The 23,786-nt window shown below is 45.3% G+C and overlaps 1 protein-coding gene across 3 annotated transcripts in view; it reads left to right on the top strand.

The window, feature by feature from the left end:
• Ankrd50 (ankyrin repeat domain 50) overlaps positions 1 to 22,812 on the top strand; it is a 34,318-nt gene extending 11,506 nt beyond the window's left edge. For all 3 annotated transcript variants that reach the window (XM_032898474.1, XM_032898475.1, XM_032898476.1), the window contains exons 3-5: positions 9,143 to 9,372; positions 14,879 to 18,423; positions 19,976 to 22,812. In XM_032898474.1, the coding sequence (XP_032754365.1) occupies positions 9,143 to 9,372; positions 14,879 to 18,420 (3,772 nt within the window). In that variant the 3' untranslated portion in view covers positions 18,421 to 18,423; positions 19,976 to 22,812. The remainder of the gene's footprint in view (positions 1 to 9,142; positions 9,373 to 14,878; positions 18,424 to 19,975) is intronic.
• The last annotated feature ends 974 nt before the right edge of the window (positions 22,813 to 23,786 follow it).

Consider the following 23,786-nt stretch of genomic DNA (forward strand, 5'->3'; position numbering starts at 1 on the left):
AAGCTTCAGCCACCGGCATTGTGAATGAATTCTAAGGCTAAGTAGCAGGAGACTGAAGCCTTTACTGTGATGCAGGGCTGACATCTAGCAGAAGCTGGAGAAGCTGTGGGCTCCTGGATCCTTGCAGAGGCAGAGAAGAAGGGTGGAAGGAGAGGAGAAATAAAGATGCTGTCTGATTCTGGGAGACGCTGGGTGCTGGGAATTGGTGTCAAGTAGGTGTGGTTGGTGGAATCTGAAGAGCAGATGAGCAGAGGGAACAGTTCCAGCCAGGGCGTGAATCTGTCCCCCATGGCCATGGTTAGAGGAACTGTGGAGCTGTGAGCCAGAGTGGGCTGGTTTGGAGCACTCTCGTGAAGTTGTTTCCGACACTGCCCACTGAGCCCGATGGTATGGAATGAGTGGGTCCAGAGCTGGAGTGCTGAAGTACTGGATTATCTCATCTGGCTGTCGATTGTTTCTTTTGCCAGTAGGTTACTAATCCACATAACTATTTTTTAAATATGTATTTATTTATAAGTGTGTATGTCTGTGGGCATGGCCATTCCATGCTACTTGTGAGGAGGTCAGTTCTTCCATCAAATGGGCAACAGGGATTGACGTCAGGTCTTCAGATCTGGCAGCAAATGCATTTACGCACGAAGACATCTTGCCAGCTCCATAATAATTAAAGATTTTTTGAGCTAAAGAGGTGACTCAGCAGTTGAGAGCACTGTCTGCTCTTCTAGAGGACCTTGGTTCCATTCCTAGCATTCACATGGCAGCTCACAACCACATGTAATGCTAGTTGTAGGGGGTCTGACACTTTCCTGCCCTTTTAGGCACACATAGTATGTATACATGTACTGGCAAAACATTCATGAACATGAAATGGGGAAAAGAGGTTTGTTTTACTTTTAATTGGGTGTCTGTGAGTGTCTGAAGCGGTTTGTGCATTTGCATTCTCCATCTGCATTTGCATACAGAAATCAGAAGATGGTGTAGGATCCTCCAGAGTGAGAGATACAGACACCAGCATGGTGATGTGACCTGTCCTCTGCAAGAAGAGCAAGCACTGTCAACACTGAGCCATCCCTCCTACCCCCTACCCCATAATAAATTACTTAAGTGGGTGTCAGTTGTTGGATGAGCATAGCAGTCTCCTGATAGTGCCTCTCATCCGTGAGGGCCTTTCCTTCCTTGGGCCAGCAATGCTACTGGAACTCAGCTGCTCTGGGTTTCTTTGTGATCTTTGCCAAACCTCCGGTGCACTTTTCTTCTGTATAGTTTGTCTCCCTTTTGACCAGGTCCTGGAGGCATCTCAGCGCCTTGAGGCTCAGAAGTTCTGCTCTTCCTTGGTGATGCTTAGATTAGCTCTTGTAGCCTCCTGCCCTTTCCAGCCTGAGTTCCTCCAGCTCTCTTGAGTGTTGTTTGTGTTTAAAGTAAACAGAGTTCTCTTTCCAGCATGTAGACTGAGCTTTCCTGCTGGCCTGCAGACACACTTGGCCTACTTTCCTCAGCCTTTTAACACTGTCCAGAACTCAGCAAACACACCTTGGGGAAAACTAATCTTGTGTGCTGAGCTCTTCAGATTTGCACTTTACTCTTTAAATTAGACCTGACTGACCTCTACCAGCTTTGTGAATTTGCTTCCTAGCAAAGTTTCTTGGTGGGCCAAGCAGGGTTTTGGCCTGCGCCTTTAAACATTAATATAACTTTTCTAAGTCCTTGGGTGGTGTTGTAAATGTCTTCTCTTAAGACATCAGTACTAGGTCTGATCTGGAATGGCCACTCTCTGGCAGTTCCTGCCTTCATGAGACTAGCTTTGTGTGCTCTCTGCAGGTCCAGTGAGTCTCTGGCTGTCACTGCGTACCTTGGGGAGAGGTTGGGCTCTATTTACTCAGAGCTAAACTTCTGATGCTCGTTTGTCTTTTGCCTGCTATATGTTCTTTACACTTTCATATTCCATATTTGTCTTAAGATTTCAGAAACAGGCATGACCTTGCTTTAATTATCAGCTGGTTGTTGTTACTGTTGGTTTGGAGAATGAATAGATAATATTTTATCCTCAATGGATTGGAACTAGCAGCTACCACCATTATCTTCTTTCACCTCTTACAAATGCCTTGATTTAGTGGATGAAAGATTTTCTTTTTAAGAAAAGAAAACACAATCTAAGTTTGTTGTCCCGAAAGAAGGCAAGATAAAAATTATTGATAATTTTATTTTCTGTGAAAAGCAAATAAAACCTCTCAGAAAAAAAATTTATTAAAGCCTGGGATTTTTTTTTAAAGAATTGAATAATCTATTAATATGTCAGTATATCATCCAAGATAATTTAGAACATGCTAGGTCTAGCATTAACCTGTTAGGTAAATGACCCTCACACATGCTGGGTTGGGGAGCTCCACCATCGAGCCAGCTCTTATGTGGATAATCCTCAGATACTGACTTGCAGGGAGGAGAGAGACTTAAGACTCTAGCATTGGAAGTGTGTGGTCTCACTCTGTAAATGGTAACATCACATTGACAAGTCAGTGAGAAAACCAGTTCCAAGACAAAGGCTAGTTAGGCTCACAGGCTTCGAAGTTCTAGTCACTGAGCAAGGGAGCCCATTATGACTAGGTCTTTGCTGATGGTGGTGCTATCCAGCAGTGGTGGACACTTTTCAAAGCACAGCTGCTATTCTTATGGCTGGGTATTGAAAGAGAAGACAAGGCCAGCATCCCAGTGACTTCTTTAAGGGCATGCCCTAGTGACCTGAAAACCTTTCAGCCAAGGAATTTAGTGTCTTGTGTGCATTTCAAGTGTTAAAACTTGAGGATTTTGGTTTCTTATGCTCCCCTGGAATCACAACAGCTTAGTTTTAGTCATGCAAGTCCTTCACCATGGTGCATGTGTAGAAGCTAGTGGAGTCTCTCAGTATCTGTCCTCATTTTCTTCTTGTTTGCCACTGTGTACTCCAGACTAGCTAGTCTTCGAACTTCCAAGGATTCTCCTAACTCCAAGTCCAGTTTTTCTTTACAAGTTTTGTGTTTTGAGATAGATACTTCACATGATTTCTGGGGTTTCTAACTATGGCCCTCATGCCTATGCAACAAGTACTTTACCCTCTGAGCCATCCCCTTCAGCCCTATAATTTAGATTTTTTCGATCACATATTTTTAAGCAGAAATGGGACAACCTTTGTAAAACCTCAGTTGTGGGCCACTCATCACTGAAGCAGTACTTTGCTGAAGCCCAGAGAAAGAAAGGCTCACATGTGAATGTTTAGAGAGGTATACATAGCCAGGGAGTGAGGCCAGCAGGAAACAAAGTAAGAGCAGAGCCACTCATGTTCTGAATCCACAGGGCCTCACTGGCTCCTCGTCTTCATCCCTCCTCTTGCTCATGTTCTCTCCACAGTCCCGAGCCTGAATGTATTTATGGAGTAGAATCCAGTAATACTATTAGGTAGGAAGCAGAGTTAATACTGAGACACAATGTGCTTTATATGCGTGGGCTCCAAAGTTTTGTGCCTGCTCCACTTTCCCCTCTCTCTCTCTCTCTCTCTCTCTCTCTCTCTCTCTCTCTCTCTCTCAGACAGAGATCAGTGACTTTAATGTCTGCACACCCCAGCTTAGAAAGGGTTCTGGTATTCCATTGTGTATAAAAATACCATGAATTGTTTAACAGTACCAGTGCTGAGGGAATGGGGATTGTCCTAGTTAGGATTACTGTTGCCAGGATATAACACCATGACCAAAGGGTCTTGGGAAGGAAAGGGTTTATTTCAGCTTACACTTCCAGGTAAGTCTATGACTAAGCAAAGAAGTCAGGGCAGGAACCTAGAGGCAGGAGCTGATGCAGAGGTCATGGAGGGGTGCTGATTACTGGCTTGCTCATCATGGGTTGCTCAGCCTGCTTTCTTATAGAACTAAGGACCAGCAGCCCAGGTATAGCACCACCCATAATAGACTAAGTCCTTCTCTCATTAAGCAGTAATTAAGAAACTGCCCTGCAGACTTGCCTATAGCCATTTTATGGCAGCAATTTTTCCGTTGACGTTACTTCCTTTCAAATGACTTTAGCTTGTGTCAAGTTAACAGAAAACTAGCCAGCACAGGGAGCCAGGAGCCTCTGGCACGTCACTGTAGGACCGAACCTTTCTAAAATTTATTTGCAAAGTTAATGCAACCTACATGAAATAATTGTAGTCCTTTGATTTAGGGTTTTTGTTTGTTGTTGTTTTTGGCTTGTCCCATTTTAGGCTACTGTTTTTTAGCTGCCCCCCCACCCCATTCTGAGTATGAGGTTTTGTAAATGCCCTTTAAACTAAGTGTACACACACACACCTTTTTCTTTTTCAGAATTTAGATTTTTCTCTTCAGCATTAGGGCAGCATCGCTACTCAAGGTCGTGCCAGCTGAGGTTTGTACCTCAGCCGTGTCCTAACTTTGAGCATAAATGTTTGTCAGAAATGGAGGAATCAGGTCACTCAGCTTCTGCTTTATTGAAAGTGGATCCCAGAGTTGGCATCGGTACTTCTTAGGACATTCCTCATGTCTGAGAAGAAGGTCAGGTCCCCACCATGACAGGGACTGTCACAGTGTGGTGTAACAACCCGAACCTTTCTATAGTACTTGACAGTGCTTATCTTTGTAGGCCCAGGGTGTTCTTTGGAAACATTTTCATTTGTTTCCTCCGAGAACCTAACCCTAAAAGAAATCATAAATGAGCTGTTTTCCAGTACTGTGGATCGCAATGATGTCACCGCACCCTGCAGAGAGGGCAGCTGGTAGAAACATGTTGTGTAGATGCAAGTATGGAATCCACATAGAAACCATCAAAGTACATAAGAAAGTAACATGCAGGTGGCTTTAGAATAAGCCCTGTATTGGAATGCCCCATAGAAGTTGTGATAAATGGATTAATCATGAGGAATTCACGTCCATGGTAATGGGTGCTGAGAAGCTGCAAGCCATGCACTTAGCAGGCTGGAGTTCTAGGAAAGCTGACCTGAGTCAGGGCAGCGGGTGGTGCAAGTTCTCAGGAGTAAACTGATACCTCTACTCCAGTCACTCAGTTAGCCTTCAGCTGCCTGGGGGAGAGCCAACCTTTGGGACCTTAACCTCAGAAACATCCAGAAGAACAGAAGACCACCTCTGGGGATCCTGTGGCTCAGGCAAGTTGACATATAAAGCCAACCACCACAAGCCCACAGGAGCTGAGTGGAAGCCAGAAGTGAGTCCTCTATGTTCACATTTGGGAGTGAAGAACACTGTTCTGGAGTTGTGGGTATCTTATTCTTGAGTGTTGTAAGGTTTTTATTCATTTGGGATAGAAATTTTTATAAATAAGCTATTGGGAGGGCAAAGGTCAGTTCACCTAACCATCCTTTCTCCTCCCTAGAGATCAGGAAGGTAGATGCCACACTACCAGTTCCTTGGTGGCCTGATTAGTTCCGGTTGTTGAGGGCTTTTCAGCAGTGTGTGTGCAGCACCCTTCCTGAGCCAGGTTGAGAGTGAGCAGTGTTATCTCAAGCCCTCTGTGTGTGTATTTGAGCTGAGCTCCGGGGGTAGAGAGGAGAGTGAGCATGGTAGCAGGCATAGGAGGAGATTTCTGGCATGAGAGAGAGGGTCTGTTCAAAGGCCCACAAGCAGGCCCACAGAGTTGGAGCAAGAGGGTAAGCAGCAATTATTGGTCAGGGCCTGGAAACAGAAACCTGTGGTTGGATCAGCATGCTGCCAGGGCGGTGTGGACCTTGGTAGTTTGAGGGGTAATGATGGGACTGAAGGCTCTGGCCAGGCCAGCCCATGAACAAAGGGCTTTCTGTTTAATGACTTGCTCAGCATTAGTGTGTGAAGAGCGAAGTCAGCTGCTACCGAGAATTCAGACTCCCACACCAAGGGACACATTACCAGCAGAGATTGATTATATTTTTCTTGCATATTATAGTGTATATCATATTAAATTTTTTAGTTTGCATGCTGTAATAATGACTCTTGTACAGTTGTATGATTTTGACAAATGTAGAGTCGGCGATGGTCTAAAGCAATCCTGTCACTTCCAGAATTCCCCTGTACCCTCCTTGGTTACTTTCCCATAGCTGGATTCCAGATCACATCCCCACAGTCTGTTTTGGGAAGCCATTTTGATGCACTCAGACACAAAGCCTTTTGGATCTTGATCCATTTTCTTGGAAGGGAGGCTATCTGAATCCATTAGCCTGTTGGAGTGACACTGTCTCGTGTGATGTGTGCAGTCTGTTCCTTTCCCAGATTGTGTGCATTCCAGTGTTTCTACATGGGCGGGGTTATTGGTGGAGCTGCGGAAGCATTGAGGTTCGTTTAGATGCTCACAGGGCTGTGAGTGATAAATACTGAGTACAGACATCTTTGGTTCATGTGATAGATGTGTGCTTGGAGAACTGCTGAACTAACCTGACCTACTGTTTCTTTGTTTTTGTTTTTGTTTTTGTTTTTGTTTTTAACCAAACTTTGTGTTCACAGCAGACAAAGTACTAGATAGGGTAAGGTGCAGTGATTGGTGTACAGCAAGTAGGGTGAGGTGCAGTGGTCAGTACAGTAGGTAGGGTCAGGTGCAGTGCGTAGATGTCATTATTGTGTTTTCTCTTTGGACTAGAAGCATCAAGGTCCCCCAGAGCCTTACAGGTGATCTCAGCAGATCTAAATAAATACAGTGTAGACTGGTAAACAGATGGCTTCATTGTAGTGTGCACTCCTGCAAGAAAAGGTGAAAAAATTACTACTTTACAGTCTCGCAAAGTGAGTATGGTTTAGACCTTCTTCCACTCATGGGTCCTCTGTAAGAAATGCTCATAGAACACTCTTTTAATTCCATTGATCATGGGATAGGTGTATCAGCTGCTCTTCTGTTGCTGTGCTAAAACATCATGAGCAAAGGACGACCTCAGAAAGAAAGGGGTTATTTCAGCTTACAGTTGTAGCCTGACATGAAGAAGTCAGGGCAGGAACTGAGGCAGAAGCCATGGAGTAATGCTGCGTGTTGGCTTGTTACCCCTGGCTTTTCCCCAGGACTATCTGCCTAGGGATAACACATCTCACAGTGGTAGACTCTTTCAAATCAAACACAAATCAAGGAAATGCCCCCACAGAATTACCTACAGACTAGTCTGACAAAGGCACTTTCTCATTCAAGGTTCCTTCTTCAAGAATGAATAGCTTGTGTCAAGTTGATAAGAACTAACCAATAATTACTATTAGCCCTTGTCGACTTGACACACAAATTTATAACTATTAAACCATTACTTTTTCATTTCTATTTGTCCCCATGATGTCATTTTACTATTAATATTTGCAACGTGAATGACGTAACTAAATATCTTACAGTCTTTTTTTTTTCTTTTAAAGTCTAGCACTTTGAAAAATTCAGTGTCTTAGGTAGGGTTTCTGTTGCTTGGGAACAAAATGGTTTATGTGGCTTACATTCCATATCATAGTCCATCATCGAAGGAAGTCAGGGCAGGAATGCAAACAGGTCAGAAACCTGGAGGCGGGAGCTGATGCAGAGGCTATGGAAGAGTGCTGTTTCCTGGCTTGCCAGGACCACCAGCCTAGGAATGGTCCCTCCCACAGTGGGGCCCGTCCCCTTCAATCACTAATTAAGAAAATGCCCTACAGCTGGATCTTTTGGAGGCGTTTTTTTCTCAATTGAGGTTCTCACCTCTCAGATAACTCTAGCTGTGTCAAGTTGACATAAAACTGGCCAGCCCAGAGACTTTGGGTTTTTGAGGAGACTTGGGTATTTTAAAGAGACTGAATGTGCTGGCCAGTTTTATGTCCCCTTGGCACAGCTAGAATCCTCAGAGGTGATGAGAGGGGGGAACCTCAGTTGAGAATGTGCCTCCATAAAATTGGGCTACAGGTAAGCCTCTAGGTCGTTTTCTTAATTTGTAACTGATGTGATGGGACCCAGCCCATTGTGGGTGAGGCCATTCCTGGGCTGGTGGTCCTGAGTTCTGTAAGAAAGCAGGCTGAGCAAGCCTGGCGAAATCACTTCCTACCCTGCTCTCATTTGCTTTTGATGATGAACTGTTGTATGGAACTATGAGTAAAATAACGCCTCCTCCCCCAAATTGCTTTATCACAGCAATAGTAACCCTACCTAAGATAGTCTTATAACTGTGAGTGCCTGGAGAGAGAGAGAGAGAGAGAGAGAGAGAGAGAGAGAGAGAGAGAGAGAGGAGGAGAGGAGAGAGAGAGAGGAGAGAGGAGAGAGAGAGGAGAGAGAGAGAGAGAGAGGAGAGAGAGAGAAGAGAAAGAGAAGAGAAAAGAGAAAAGAAAAGAAAACAAACCTCAAGAGGGAAGAATTAGGGTACAGTCACAGATCAAAGCAAACCCAAACTCTAGCAGTGTAAATAGCTTAAAGTCCATCTGGATTTTCTGGGCTCCAAAGAGTCTAGGCCGTTCTACTTCTCCAGCTTTGTCAGTGCACAGCACACCCAACTCGTCTCATAGTCTCAGGTTTGTTCCCTTCCACAGCTGCTGCTGTCCTTGGTGGTCATCTCATGATACTGGCATCTCAGAACTACTGAGGTCTCCATTACATCTGGACCATACCTTTACCATAGTCTCTCCTGAGCTGTGTTCAGCGACTATGATCTGCCACATGGTGCCAGGCTTCATTTCTACGAGAGCCCTTTAATCCTGGGGCTTTTTAAGGGTCCTCCCACTTCACTGACTATCAAGAAAATGCAGTTGCCCACACACCACACTAATGGAGTCATTTTCTCTGTTGAGGCTCCTTCTTCCCAGATGACCCTAGCTTGTAACCAAAAATCAAACCAGGACAATAGGTTTCTTCCTGCTGCGGTGTCTTCAAAGCTTATCTGTCTTTCTGTGTTTAGCACATTCAGAACCATCTAAGCATTTTATTACTGACTCACACCTAGAAGGGTGTTGAAATCTAGCTTGATCCAGTTCCTAATATCCTTTATTATGCTGAGTCACAGCACATACACAGGCAAGTGCGTAATACAATACACACTGTACTATGGAAGCTGACGCTCTTAGGAAATGAATTACTTAAAAGATACATTTTTATCTGAAACCATTTTACTTTTATAACATTATAAGCAATCATCTGAACTATGAATTCCAGTGCCCTCTCTGTGACATTGACCTGTCCTGTGGCTGTCTTACAGGTGTGTGCTGCTCCCACTCTTGGGGATGAAGCCACCCTCGCAGAGCCTCTACCTGTTGGTTGACTCCGTGGATGAAGGCTGCAATGTGGTGGAAGGGGAGCAGACGCCACCCAACCTCTCCGGGACAGTGGCAGAGCTCTTGGCTGGTCACCACGAGTTCTTTCCCCCATGGCTCCTGCTTCTCTGCTCTGCCCGGAAGCAGAGCAGAGCTGTCACTAAAATGTTTACTGGTGAGTGTTGTGTTCTCCAGAACTGGACCCAGGAGGGGTTCTTGTGGGTTATCAAAGTACTTGGACAGAGGTCTGAGTGCTACATGAGCCTCCTCAGTCTCGCCACCACCATGCCTTAAGATCATATTTAAAGTAAGGTGTGGTATGCTTTAAAACCGCTTACATTGGCTTTTTTTCTGAAAATTCTTTCCTTGAGCTGAGGGGATAATTCAGTGAGTAAAGTGCTTGCTGTGCAAGCATGAGAACCCCTATACATAAAACAACAACAAAACCCAGCCCGGCATGGGAACGCAAACCTTTAATCCAGTGCTGGGAGAGAGCCAGTCAGACCCCTAGGGCTCGCTGTCCCTCCAGCCTAGCCAATCAGGAGTGAGTCCTGCACTCACACATGAGTGTGTACACATAAAACAGTCGTTCCCGGGTCCCTGTAGGAAGACCCAATGTAGTGACTGATTTGCTGTGCTGTTCTTCAGTAGTTCTAGGTACTACACAGCCCATTGGTCATTAAGTCAGTGTCTCTTCAGTGACTCCTGCAGTCCTGTGGGAGGTTCTCCATGACAAGGCTGAGTAGAGCTCTTCATTTAATCTAAGGGCAGCCACAGCAGTATTTGGGTGAAAGCTTTGGGTGAGCATGATGTAACCAGTACTGTGTGACATCTCTACATGCGTGAGGGTAAAGGTGCTCTCCCTCTCCAAGTCTCCTGGTAGCATCAGCTCATTGTGTGTTCTATACACATTATGAACTTTTAAAATTCATTTTTAAGTATGTGGGAGGGGGCATGTGCACTGGAGTTCCTTATCCCATCCAACTGGAGTTAGGGGCAGCTGTGCCCAGTGGAGATGCTGGGAATCAAACTTGGGTCCCTTCAGAAGCAGCACACGCTCTAACCCCTGAGTGTGTCCCTAGTCCCAAGCACAAATGAGTCACTATAGCATGTTCACATCAGTGCTCATACTGTCTGTGTGACCTCTGGCGGCTTGCCTGACCTCTTCCTTCCTGTCTGTAAAGTGGGGTCCTGTGAGGCTGGATATGCCCGAGGCATGGTAAGGGCTCTTATTCTAGTCATCACATTCTCATTTGTTAATAAAAATCAATTTTGACCTGAATTTTTATTATTGCTTTATTATTATTATTATCTTTGGCTTCATCTGCCAGATGTTCTTTGTTGTGAAGAAGTGTTTTGGCTGAAGGCATTTAAGATAATGGAACCTCAGCTGAGAACAAGATTGGTCTAGGGGGATTTTCTTGATTGATGTGAGAGGGCCCAGCCCACTGTGGGCAGTGCCACCTCTGGGCAGGTGGTCCTGTGCTGTATAGAAAAAGCAGCCTGAGAAAGCAGTGGGGGTGGTGGAGAGGGCAAACCAGTAAGCAGTGTTGCTTCATGGTCCCTTGAGTCAGCTCCTGCCTTCAGATTCCTTCCTGCCTTGAGTTCCCTGCATGATGCAGTACAAGCTGTAAGGTGAAAGGAACCCTTCCTTCCCAAGTCGCTTTTGGTCATGGGATTTCATCAAAGCAGTAGACATCCAAAAGAGGACGACAAACCTCCTCTTTGTGCTTCCTTTGCTCTATCCTTTGGCATGCAGGTTGGCGTGTACTCACTGCAGGGTGATCATCTTCAATCTAAAACCTAGAGTCAAATTCAGGAGCTGCTTGAGTGCATCCAAGGAGAACTCCAGGGCAAGATTCTGTTTTGTGTGTTATTTAAAATATTATCAAGCTTTCAAGCTGTGTGGATAAATGTGCTTGTGAGACAGATGGGTTTTGTACTTGGAGATGGTTTCCATTCTTCTTATGTATATTCAGATATTCCAAAATCTGAAAAATTCCAAACTCCTTCCTGCCCCAGCCATTTTGGATGAGCTACTCAAGTTCAATTGCCAGAGGGGCATGGTTAGTGACCCTTTGTCCTTCAGGCTCTTGTAGTCGTTGGGTGAGGCCGTGTGTGCTTTGGGTGTGGGTCACTTCTGTTCTATTACAGGCTTTCGTGCACACAGTGATGCCCATGCCTGCCTCTACACGAGGACCCCCTCTGCGTTCTCTTCATCCACGTTGCCTCGTCTACTTGACGGGCTTGCACACAATACTAGAATGTCCGTGCCTTGGGCGTCGCTCCATCTTCCCACTGGTCCAGCTCAAATAAGACACTCACACAGACTATGTTTTCCATTCTTGTTTATCTGAGTCTTCCTTCCACGGAGTCACACACCCACTCTGTCTGGTTTATTTTCTTCATGGATCTAATACCACTTGAATTTGTCTAGATTTCATGAGTGTATTTAACTAATTATCCTCTCATCTAGGAAATAGTCTCCATGAAAAAAGGGGCCTGACTGTGTGAGCACAGACTTTGGTCCTGTAAGGATTCTGACTGTGTGAGCACCTGTTTGTAAGCATGGGGTCAGGCCCCTGTCAGGGTGCCGACTGTGTTTGCACTCATCTGTAAGCAGAGACTCAAACCCATTTGTTTAGTCAGCACCAAAAGTGTCATGCCCACTGAAATATTTTACCAAAAATAGAAAAGAGATTTAGTGGGGCCTGGGAGGATGGTTCATTTGTCAAAGCACCTGCTCCAGAGCCGGCATAAAAAACCTGGGTGTGATAGCCTCCCTTCCAGAGAGGCTCACTGGCCAGGCAGCCTAGCCTACATGGTGAGTTCTGGCCACTGAAAGACTCTGACTCAAAAGGCTCCTGTGGGCTCTTCCCTGGCATGAGTGTGGTGCTAGGTTCCATCCCCAGTACCCAATGAATAAAGGTCAATTTCAGAGGTCAGGGTATTTACCTTGTTGGTCAGTGGATGGTCTTGGTTCTGTGTGTGTTAATTCAGTTTCTTCCTCAGGAGCTGCAGCTCAGTCAGAGCTTTACACGTGCGGCCCAGCTGACGCTACTGAGCTAAACTTCTGCTCTTATTTCTGTCTTGCTTCTGCCACTAAGTCTTGCCTTGGCTGGAATGGACCTCACACTGTGGATCTTGAGCTTGCAAAGCTTCCTGCTTCTACTTCTGTGGAGCTGGGATTGTTGGCACAAGCTGCCTACCCCATATTAAACATACGTTTTACTGGTATTAAATTCTTTTTAAATCAGCATCACTCTTTAGATTTGGGAAAGATTTGCTTTTTGAGTTTTAAATATTTTACACCCTTCTGCACAGCATTAGTTCCATGCCCTTGACTTCCTCCTCCCATCTCTGTCAGCATCATTTTCTTTCTCAGCTTTGCCAGGAAAGGAAACACTTCAGCATTACACAAAGCCCTGACCCCGACCCCATTAGTCATGGTGGGTGACTCAAGCAGCCTTTGTGCCTGCACTTAACTCACTCACAAGGTAGGAAAACCTCCCTCACAGTGCACATGCAAGGTGTGTGTGTGTGAAAATTTACAGTGCATAGAGCCCAGGGGTAGCCCTTGCCCAGCATTCAGACGCCCTGGGTTCAGTCACCGGTACTGTACACACACAAGGAGAGCTGTCTCAACGGCATTATCTTTAGCCCACTTTGGAGGCATCAGTCCTGACACTCTGGAGGCTTAGCCCAATTCTGTTTTGGTTATCTTAAGTTTTTATCAGATGACTTTAGTTAATTTGCTTAAATTATAGATATTTATGCATAATGGGTTGTATAATCTTACACATAGATCAGTCTGTGTGCACATCATTCTAGAAACTTTAAAACACTATTCTATACCACTTTAGTCATCTTTTATTTATTAGCCACAGGCCTGGAACTTGCTGTGTAGCCCAGGCTGGCCTCAAACTTACAATCTTCCTGCCTCAGCTTCCCAGTACTGGGATTGCTGGTATGCACCACCTCACCAGGTAGGTTCCTTTGTACCTTAAATGGTTTCAGTGACTTTGTGAAACAACAAGGAAGTGAACATACAAGAGGCTTGGAGGCCAGTCATCTCTTCAGGTTAGGATGTGTGTGTGGCGGGGAGGGGGCTAACATTCCTGGGGATGTGCTCAGCCTTTCTTTAGGTTGGAAAGGTTTGTTTTATGTTATCAAATTAAAATAATTAAATCTCCAGTTGTCAGTAAAGAGCCCGAATCAAGAAGATGCCACTGGCTAAATTATGCTTACAGAACTCCAACACTGTTAAAGTGCAGCTGCTAAGTGAAAGCAGAATGAGTTCTCTAAGGGGCGCAGCATGGAGCACACCCCTGGGTTGTTAGGTATCTGAGCATTCACCTTATGGAAGGAAAGACCCACTGAGCAAATACAGACAGAACATGGCCAAGGCTGTGCTGTGAGTGCATTCGAACATGGCTAAGAGCAGGGGAGAGACCAGACTCAGGGCAAACTCAGTTCCGTACCCTCTTGAAGGTCAGAGCTTTTTTCAAAGTTTATCTTCTAAAGCGGAGGATTTAGGTATTGCGGGTACATATGTGCCTGCTGTGTGGTTATAGATCCCACAATACAAATGTAGCTTTGCATAGGTGTTATTTTATTTTGCTTTTGTTGGCAGATTGTGCTTTTTAGAATTTTCCTTCAAGGATTTGACGCTTGGGTTCAGATAGTTGTTTGTTTTCAGTGATATCTTTTCTTTTTTGTTGGTCCAGGTAGGTGTTGGGGTCTCCTTTGACTTCTCCACCCTCACCCACCTTTTGCTCCTAATGCCCATCAAGGTAGATTTTTGTACATGTTGTTGTCACACCCCCATGGTCCCTTCTGGAGTGGTGTGTGACTTCTCTAAAAGCTTTGCCTGCAGTCACGCTTTGCTCTGCTCGTGACTGATCCTGGAACATATTCTGAACGCACACCAGCCTTGGCGAGTTTATTTGTAGCTTCTTTGCAGCTTCTCCTTCCATGAGGCAAACGTTTACCTAACAAATCCAGCTCCGTATACCAGTGTTCCTCTGGAGGATGCTGGCGTAGTCTACATTGAAGAACTTAAGAGTAGCCACCACTGGTGCATTCTTTAGCTTTGGTTGACTTTTTTAGTAAGTAGCTTTATTTTCACAGTGCTAGAGTTCTACAAACATAATTTGGCAATTTGCATCTTAATTGGTTCCAGTTATTTCTTGACAGTCTGAGATTTAATTATTTTAATTTGACATCGTAAAGCAACGTATTATAGTGTGACTGGTATTCTGTTTGGATATAAACCACTCACATTAAACCTAATGCATGGTCAAGTGGATGGCTGCAAAGAACTAGTACTTGTGTGAAAAACAGTCCTATTTATCTCTCACAAATCTGATGCTCTGCTATATCTTCATGGGGTACTTCTATAGCTGGATATGTCTGTCTGTTTCCACTTAGTGCTTCTTGCAAAGGAGTTGAAATGGGCACCTAACTGCAAGAACAGATAGTAGCCATATTTGTTGGTAGGAAAATGGAATCATTGCTCTGCCATTTATGTGTTTTTCTATGCAAACTCCTTTGCATACTAGCAGGTGTTGGTAGATTCTCTTATTAGTATTAATCCACGAGTCAGGCTATTTGTATTGGTTTACTTTCTTCACACATACGCCCAGCTCTACTTACTCAATCAATCGGGTCGTCTTCTGCAGGGTTCCGGAAGATCAGTTTGGATGACCTCCGGAAGGCGTATATCGTCAAGGATGTACAGCAGTACATCCTCCACCGCCTGGATCAAGAGGAGGCACTCCGGCAGCATCTCACCAAGGAGACGGCTGAGACTCTGAACCAGCTGCACATCAAGAGCAGCGGGTGCTTCTTGTACCTGGAGCGAGTGCTAGATGGAGTTGTAGAGAATTTCATCATGCTTCGAGAGATCCGTGACATCCCTGGAACTCTGAATGGTCTCTACCTCTGGCTTTGCCAGAGACTTTTTGTCCGAAAACAGTTTGCCAAAGTTCAGCCCATTCTGAATGTGATCCTGGCTGCCTGCCGGCCCCTGACCATGACAGAATTATACCATGCTGTGTGGACCAAAAATATGTCCCTAACCTTGGAAGACTTTCAGCGCAAGCTAGACGTCCTCTCCAAGCTCTTGGTGGATGGGTTGGGCAGCACCAAAATCCTGTTTCACCACAGCTTTGCTGAGTGGCTCTTGGATGTGAAGCACTGCACCCAGAAATACCTGTGTAACGCTGCAGAAGGACACAGGATGCTGGCCATGAGCTACACCTGCCAGGCCCGGAACCTGACCCCACTGGAAGCACAAGAATTTGCCTTGCACTTGATTAATTCAAACTTGCAGCTGGAGCCAGCCGAACTGGCTCTGTGGATGATATGGAATGGTACCCCAGTCAAAGACTCACTGTCCACCTTGATACCCAAGGAGCAAGAGGTCCTGCAGCTGCTGATCCGAGCTGGTGCTCATGTCAACAGTGAGGATGATCGCACCTCCTGTATTGTCCGGCAAGCCCTCGAGAGAGAGGACTCCATTCGGACTTTACTGGATAGTGGAGCTTCTGTCAATCAGTGTGATTCCAATGGGAGAACTCTGCTGGCCAATGCCGCATACAGTGGCAGTCTGGATGTTGTGAACTTGCTTGTCTCCAGGGGAGCCGATTTAGAAATCGAAGACACCCATGGACACACGGCACTTACTCTAGCTGCTAGACAAGGGCACACAAAGGTGGTTAACTGTCTAATTGGGTGTGGAGCCAATATTAATCATACAGATCAGGACGGTTGGACAGCACTGAGGTCTGCTGCTTGGGGGGGCCACACAGAAGTGGTGTCTGCTCTGCTTTACGCTGGCGTAAAGGTAGACTGTGCAGATGCGGACAGCCGGACTGCTCTGCGTGCAGCAGCCTGGGGTGGCCACGAGGACATCGTCCTGAACCTGCTACAACATGGTGCAGAGGTCAACAAAGCCGACAATGAAGGGAGGACTGCACTCATCGCTGCAGCATATATGGGCCACAGAGAGATCGTAGAGCACTTGCTGGACCATGGTGCAGAGGTGAACCATGAGGATGTGGATGGCAGAACGGCTCTCTCTGTGGCCGCGCTCTGTGTGCCGGCAAGCAAAGGGCACGCGTCAGTCGTGAGCCTCTTAATTGATCGAGGGGCTGAGGTAGATCACTGTGATAAGGATGGCATGACCCCCCTGCTGGTGGCCGCCTATGAAGGTCATGTGGATGTGGTAGACCTGCTTCTAGAAGGAGGAGCAGATGTTGATCACACCGATAACAATGGACGGACACCCCTTCTGGCTGCAGCTTCCATGGGGCATGCTTCCGTGGTCAACACACTTCTGTTCTGGGGCGCAGCCGTGGACAGCATTGACAGCGAAGGCAGGACAGTTCTCAGCATAGCTTCAGCACAGGGGAATGTGGAGGTGGTGCGCACTCTCCTGGACAGAGGCTTGGACGAGAGCCACCGAGATGATGCTGGCTGGACGCCTCTACACATGGCAGCTTTTGAGGGTCACAGGTTAATATGTGAAGCTCTCATTGAACAAGGTGCTAGAACAAATGAGATTGACAATGATGGGCGCATCCCCTTCATTTTGGCCTCCCAAGAGGGCCATTATGATTGTGTCCAGATTCTGCTGGAGAACAAATCCAACATTGATCAGAGAGGCTATGACGGGAGAAATGCATTACGAGTTGCTGCCCTGGAAGGACACCGGGACATCGTGGAATTACTCTTTAGCCATGGGGCTGATGTGAACTACAAAGACGCCGATGGGCGGCCCACACTTTACATATTGGCCTTAGAAAACCAGCTTACAATGGCCGAGTACTTTCTAGAAAATGGTGCAAACGTGGAGGCCAGTGATGCGGAGGGAAGGACAGCGCTGCACGTCTCCTGCTGGCAGGGTCACGTGGAGATGGTACGGGTACTTATCGCCTGCCATGCCGATGTCAATGCAGCAGACAATGAGAAGCGCTCAGCCTTGCAGTCTGCGGCCTGGCAGGGCCATGTCAAAGTGGTCCAGCTTCTGATAGAGCATGGTGCCGTGGTGGACCACACATGCAACCAAGGAGCCACAGCCCTCTGCATCGCAGCCCAGGAGGGACATGTAGACGTAGTGCAGGTTTTGCTGGAGCACGGTGCTGATCCCAATCATGCCGACCAATTTGGACGTACTGCCATGAGGGTGGCAGCCAAAAATGGGCATTCTCAGATCATTAAGTTGTTAGAAAAATACGGTGCTTCCAGTCTGAATGGCTGCTCCCCTTCCCCTGTCCACACGATGGAGCAGAAGCCTCCACAGTCGACACCGTCCAAGATGCAGTCTCTGACCATCAGGTCCAACAGCTCTGGTGGTACTGGCGGAGGGGATCTGCAGCCTTCCCTCCGGGGCTTGCCCAATGGGCCGGCTCATGCCTTCAGCTCTCCATCAGAGTCTCCAGACTCAACTGTGGATCGGCAAAAGTCGTCTCTGTCCAACAATTCTCTGAAAAGCTCCAAAAACTCATCTCTGAGAACGACGTCCTCCACAGCCACGGCTCAGACGGTGCCCATTGACAGTTTCCATAGCCTGTCGTTCACGGAGCAGATCCAGCAGCACTCGCTGCCTCGCAGCAGGAGCAGGCAGTCAGTTGTGTCCCCCTCTTCCACAACCCAGTCCTTAGGACACAGCCATAATTCTCCCAGTAGTGAGTTCGAATGGAGCCAGGTGAAACCGAGTCTGAAGTCAACAAAATCAAATAAAGGAGGCAAGTCAGAAAACTCCAGCAAGTCTGGGTCTGCTGGGAAGAAAGCTAAACAAAACAATTCCTCACAGCCAAAGGTTCTAGAATATGAAATGACTCAGTTTGACAAAAGAGGACCTGTTGCCAAGTCTGGGAGTAGCCCGCCTAAGCAGATGCCAGCTGAATCTCAGTGTAAAATCATGGTCCCTTCATCTCAGGACAGCAACCGTGCCCAGCCACAGTTTCTCATCCACCAGCAGGGCGGCGAGCAGAAGAGGAGGAATGGGATAATGACCAACCCCAATTACCATCTGCAGAGCAACCAGGTGTTCCTGGGCAGGGTCTCCGTCCCTCGAACACTGCAGGAGCGAGGGCATCAGGAGGTGCTGGAGGGCTTCCCCCCCTCCGAGACAGAGCTGAACCTTAAACAAGCTCTGAAGCTCCAGATTGAGGGCTCCGACCCCAGCTTCAACTACAAGAAGGAAACGCCCTTGTGAGAGGTAAGAATGCAGTGCAAAGCTAAAAGGAACCAAACTGATATTCCTCTTCCTGAAAACGCCCCCTGCCTGGTGCTCTCAAGGCCTTCAGGCAGCTCCCTCCGTGTGTGTTCATGGAGCCCATCCCAACGGTCTGCTCAGTGTGCGCTCTCCAAAGCCCCGCACCTTCCATAGCACTTATGTGACACAGGATCGATAGATCATATAGAGATGCGCAGATCAATGATAGGATCACTAATAGGCAATGGAGAGCAGATGACTGATAGATGTGCTGAGGTGTAGATAACTAATGCACATAGATAGTACCAGATGTGTAGATACATGGATGATAGATGGTAATAGAGACAGAGACAGTGGGTGGCAGACGACGGACAGTAGATGATACATACATAGATGTAGATGTATGTGTGTAAACTATTCTTTCTCTTCCCTCCTTTTCCCTCTCATAGTGCTAGACTAAATGGGATGTGTTTATATTTGATGCTGTGTTCACGTGCTTGGAACATGGTCCAAACCTGTGGTGCTCTTTCAGTAAAAATGTATTGGATAAGTAGATGAACAAAGCAATATATCATTTATTAATCCTAAATTAAGAGTTTTATCCTGTATTATCATCTCTTCTATCAGGAGATTTCTGATTGAAAACTGGGTTGTTTTCTTTCTAAATGTTCAGTGTTTGATTTTGAAGCATAGGGCTGCACCCAGTGGGTTGTTGGTAAATGTTAATTCCATGTTTCTCCCAGAAACAGATCATGGATTTAAAATAGTAATCAAGTTTATTATGATGACTCTTGCAAAAACCTAGTAGTGTTGATGATATGTAATATACACAGGTGTCGACCATGGTGAAGGGTATGGGTTTATCATATTTACTTATTTTCATATTTAGGGGCAGATATAATAGCATATATTATGTTCAGATCATTAATATTTCATATTAAATAAAAACGTTTTATCCTCACCTCAAAGGAGGCTTTACTGCATACATAGGTAGAAGCTGGTGGAGAAGTAACAGGTGCTCACGTGTGCACTCTGGGTGCTCCCTGAGAAGCACTTTTCCATGTTATGAATAAACTGAAGATTTCATTAAGCTTCTGGTCTGAAGTCCAGTGACTTTGTAGCCACCTGACTTCTGGTGACAGTCACACTCAGGCAAGCTAGCATCTGGATCGCTTGTTCCTCTTGTCTTTGATGATACAGCTTAAGAACTTAGTAGATGAAATATCATTAAATATGTCTTCTAAAACTAAATACCCTTCTGTAAGGATGGATGGATAGCCAATCATTCAAAAATACTTCTCCATATTCTTGGTTCTGGTGGTGTGACACCCTCCCCCACAACTCCTAGGAGCTCTTATGAAAATAAAGGACTGCATCTATGTCAGATACTAAAAATAGGATATAAGGTCAATGTTGGTAGAATAATGAATATTTGTGTTTAATTTGAAATTGTTCTTTACATATTAACATGCATAAATAGTAAGGAGTAATATATCCTTTATAAGCTTTTAAAACTGTCATAAGAAAAGTGTAAGAGTTATTTTATTTTTTATTTTTTCCAGTTTCCAGTTGTATGAAACAGAAGGCATTGTGGTTGGAACAGCCGTTCAGCTGCCAGATGGAAGCCAGACGCCTGAGGACGTGCTGCCAAGACTGTGACTCCTGCAGTACCGTGTCCTGACTTACTGTCATGTGCCTACCCAGTAAGGCTGCCATTCTCAGCATAACCCCCATGCTGAAGCAGTCTCCACCACACCGAATAAATGCAGATGTAAACTGCAGCTCCTCAATACAACCAAACCCGGTGTTGAGTATTTTCCCATTTGGTAAACGTGCATGTGCCATGGTCAGGTGTCTCTGCAAAAGCAGTGTTCCGTATTTATTGTTTTCTGCGTTGTGGTGTGTACTCGGTCCCATCGCATTGTCTGGTGTGCCTGGTTCTTGTGTATTTAATAGATGTTACTCAATAAAGCAATTCTTGCAACTGTTTTCTGTCCGCTAACCTTCAGCACTGGATAAAAACGAGTGTCAGTGTTGATGCCACATGGAGGTGAAAATGACTTTGTGATGAATTTTCCACAGGGATCAATTCTGGTGGTGTAGAGAGTCAGTCACTCGGGTAGTTTAAATCTCCATTTTCCAATCAAGGACGGTCTGTGTCAGGCTGAATGTGACAGAGCAGGCACATGCCAGCCACTCCAACTGCAGCCACTCTGTGCATTCACAGAGGCTTTGAGCCATCTTCCACCTGCCTATCAGCCCACCTGCAATGGACCATCATTCCTGAAGCCTGGACATTCTCAGGGACAGAGCAGTTAGTGCCTGGGGGCACATGCCAGACAGAGGCTCCAGGTCCAGCCAAGGATGACGCTCTGATCCCTGAATCATTCACCGGCTGCCTTCAATTCCTCCAGCTAAATGAAATGTAATCTATCATTGTAATTGAATGCTCACTGCTCTGAGCTGTTTCCACTTGCCAATTACTGCATGATCAAATTAGCCCCAGTTAGAACCAATTGGGTACATGTGAATGGCTTGGTGGGATGGATGTTCTTGAATGTACGATGTGCTGTCTATCACAAGTGATACCACTAACCATCAGTCACAGCACACGTTTTGTTATTTGATGGAAGTGATGGGCCTGCACTTTTCTAGCCACATACTCTTTCCTGTTTTCTTCTTTGCACAATTGCACATAGGATGTCTGGATGCCATGGTTAAGGGAGGCGTCTACACCGAGAAATATGGAGCAGCTTAGATGGATTGGGCAAGCGTTTGGAAGGATGACTCAGAAGCCAAGGATGGTTTGATCCTTGAGTGAGCCCTGTTCATCTCCCCAGCCTTGGGGAGATGCTCTCCACGTGCTGTTGCTAAAAGGAAATGGGGAAAGAGAATTTGGAAATTGAGCACAAAACCATTGCTACTACTGAAAACTTTGGAATGTTTTAGTGAGAGGCCAGTGATGGTCATTATGTGAAGGGCACAAGGACTGTTGTTTATGGAAGCTCAAACGCAGAATTGCTTGTGATGAATGTTTCTCACTTGAGTCTCTGTGGAAGCCTTCCTTTGCCTTGTGTTTCTCAGTGTCAGCCAAACTCATTTCCTGTGTGTCATCTGTCAGTCATAACTAGGATGAGGGATAGCTGATGAACTCACTCAGATTTAAGGTGACAATGTAGTTGATACTGACAAGTCAAATGTGAATGTTTCAAGGATTGATTCTTGTCCCTATGGGACGTTGATTAATGACACTTAACAGGACTCTTGGAAGGCAGCCTTAAAAGTGTTTCTGAATCTGTTGATAAGTGTGATCACACCCTGTTACTGGAACCAGTGTGACTCCTCACACACATTTACCATAGAAGAGGAGCCTCTTCTTATTAGGTGGTTTGTTTTGTTTTTAAGAAAGATAACCCAAAAGCTGCCAGTTTTTCTATTCACTTTGAATTACTAAGATCGTATTTATTTAATTTTATTAATTTTACAAAGTTGCACCTTGTGACCAAAGGGCAAAGACAACGCATTAGGGATTTGTGTTTTCCAAGTGTTTTGTGTCCATCTGTGTGTGGAATAGACGGTAGGGGGAGAACCTGTTGGAAAAAGAGGGTGCTCATAAGTATTCCTTGGGGTGTTTTTTGTTTCCATTATTAATTATGATTTGAAGTAGAACAAAAATGGCTTCTGGTGAGGGCCAGGTTGACCAGGGTGCTGCAGCCAGCCTGCTTGCTGTGCTTGTTCATTTTGGAATGGGGGAGGGGACTAGGACCACAACTGGGAAAAGCAATGACTTCTGCTCTATTACAAATATAAGAAACGGTCCCACAAATTAAAAAAATAATAATAAATGGCTATTTTTGAAATTCAAATATTTAAATTTTGTAAATCAGCTGCTTAGGACATCATGTGTTTGTAACTTTTTTTTTCTATAGTGTCCCTTTAAGCCTCTTCCCAAAGGTCAGTGTCCCTGGTATGACAAGTGGCGAAACATCAGAGAAGTAAGCATCTGAAGGGATCCAGGAAACTTTGGGGGAAAAGAGGAGCAGAAACCAGTGCCCTGTGGTATACAACAAATACCTTTTGTTCCGTCCTCTCCCACCCCTACCAGATTCCTCAACCAAAACCAGTCCAGAACTTCAGAGACAGGAACAAGTCGTCCCGCTGTTCGGCTATGCAACTGTTCGTTTTGCTTAATGCCCTTCGTCAACACTTTCCGCAAGTGTAGTTGCAGACAAATGCTTTTTTTCTGTTGTTCGCTCTGTGTGGGGTGTGTAAATAACCTAAAATGTACATTGAATTTCACAGTGTAAAGTTTTATTTTATTCCTTGTATTATATTATTCAAAACCATCCCAATGTACATGAAGTGCATAATAAATCTATTTGCTTTACAGAAGATGCCTTGGTTTAATTTCATCCTTTAGTAGCATGTGCATGTTATGCTTACAGTAAGACTCTTTTAATTTTGCAATTTTAAAAAAAACATCGAAGAAGAGGGAATGAGATATAACACTGTCCAAAGGAAGCTAAGAGGCCATGATGGAGCCTTTATCTCTTGCAAAGCTTTGATAAGTGTTTGCTTTTCTGTTCTTCCTCTCCTCTGACAGAATTCTTATTGTATCTCACTGTCAGCTTTTTACTGTGACCCCGTGACCTGTGTACACATGTGCCCCTGGGTTTTACTACAGTCTTACCCTGAATATTTTTTAATTTTCTGGAAAAAAAATGAATTGTTTTCTAAATAAAAGTGTGCTCCTCCTTTGGTAGCCTGAGTCCCTTCTCTGGAGATTTGTTTGCCCCAGAAGATCCCAGCACTGACCAGAACATCAAGTCCATGCACGTGTGTATGTATAATATAAATATACTCCATTCCTCCCAGAGGAGGTTTCTAAGACAGCCAGCAGTTAATTTTTCCTTTGTGACTTTATAATTTAATGCAGTTCCCTAGAGCTCACAATATCCTGCAATCATTCACTTTCTCATATTTTTATACACTTGATAGGTTAATTAAAAACAAGCTTATTCTAGGCAATTTTAACGTAGGAGGTGTTGGAGCAGAATAAGTGATAGTACGGATTTTTAAAAACACTTGGCCAAGTAGAGTTCAGCTGGTGGGCAAAAGAGGCAGCTACTCTTCAGAGGTTTGCTCGGCAGTTTGGCAGATGCCAGCTTATGGGGAGTGGCATTGTGATGTGCATTTCTGGGGGATTTTATTATCATATAGTGTATATACTAAAGTTACTGTGAAGTTACAACATCTGACTGCCGGTCACTCTATTATAAGTAAAAGCCAATATTAAAATGAGATGATTTGGGGGAGAGGAAGCAGACACAGAGACCACAGCCAAAAATTAGGGGAAGCTCAGGGTA

The sequence above is a fragment of the Rattus rattus genome, chromosome 3 (genome assembly GCF_011064425.1).
Source record: "Rattus rattus isolate New Zealand chromosome 3, Rrattus_CSIRO_v1, whole genome shotgun sequence".
In the NCBI taxonomy this organism is placed as follows: Eukaryota; Metazoa; Chordata; class Mammalia; order Rodentia; family Muridae; genus Rattus; species Rattus rattus.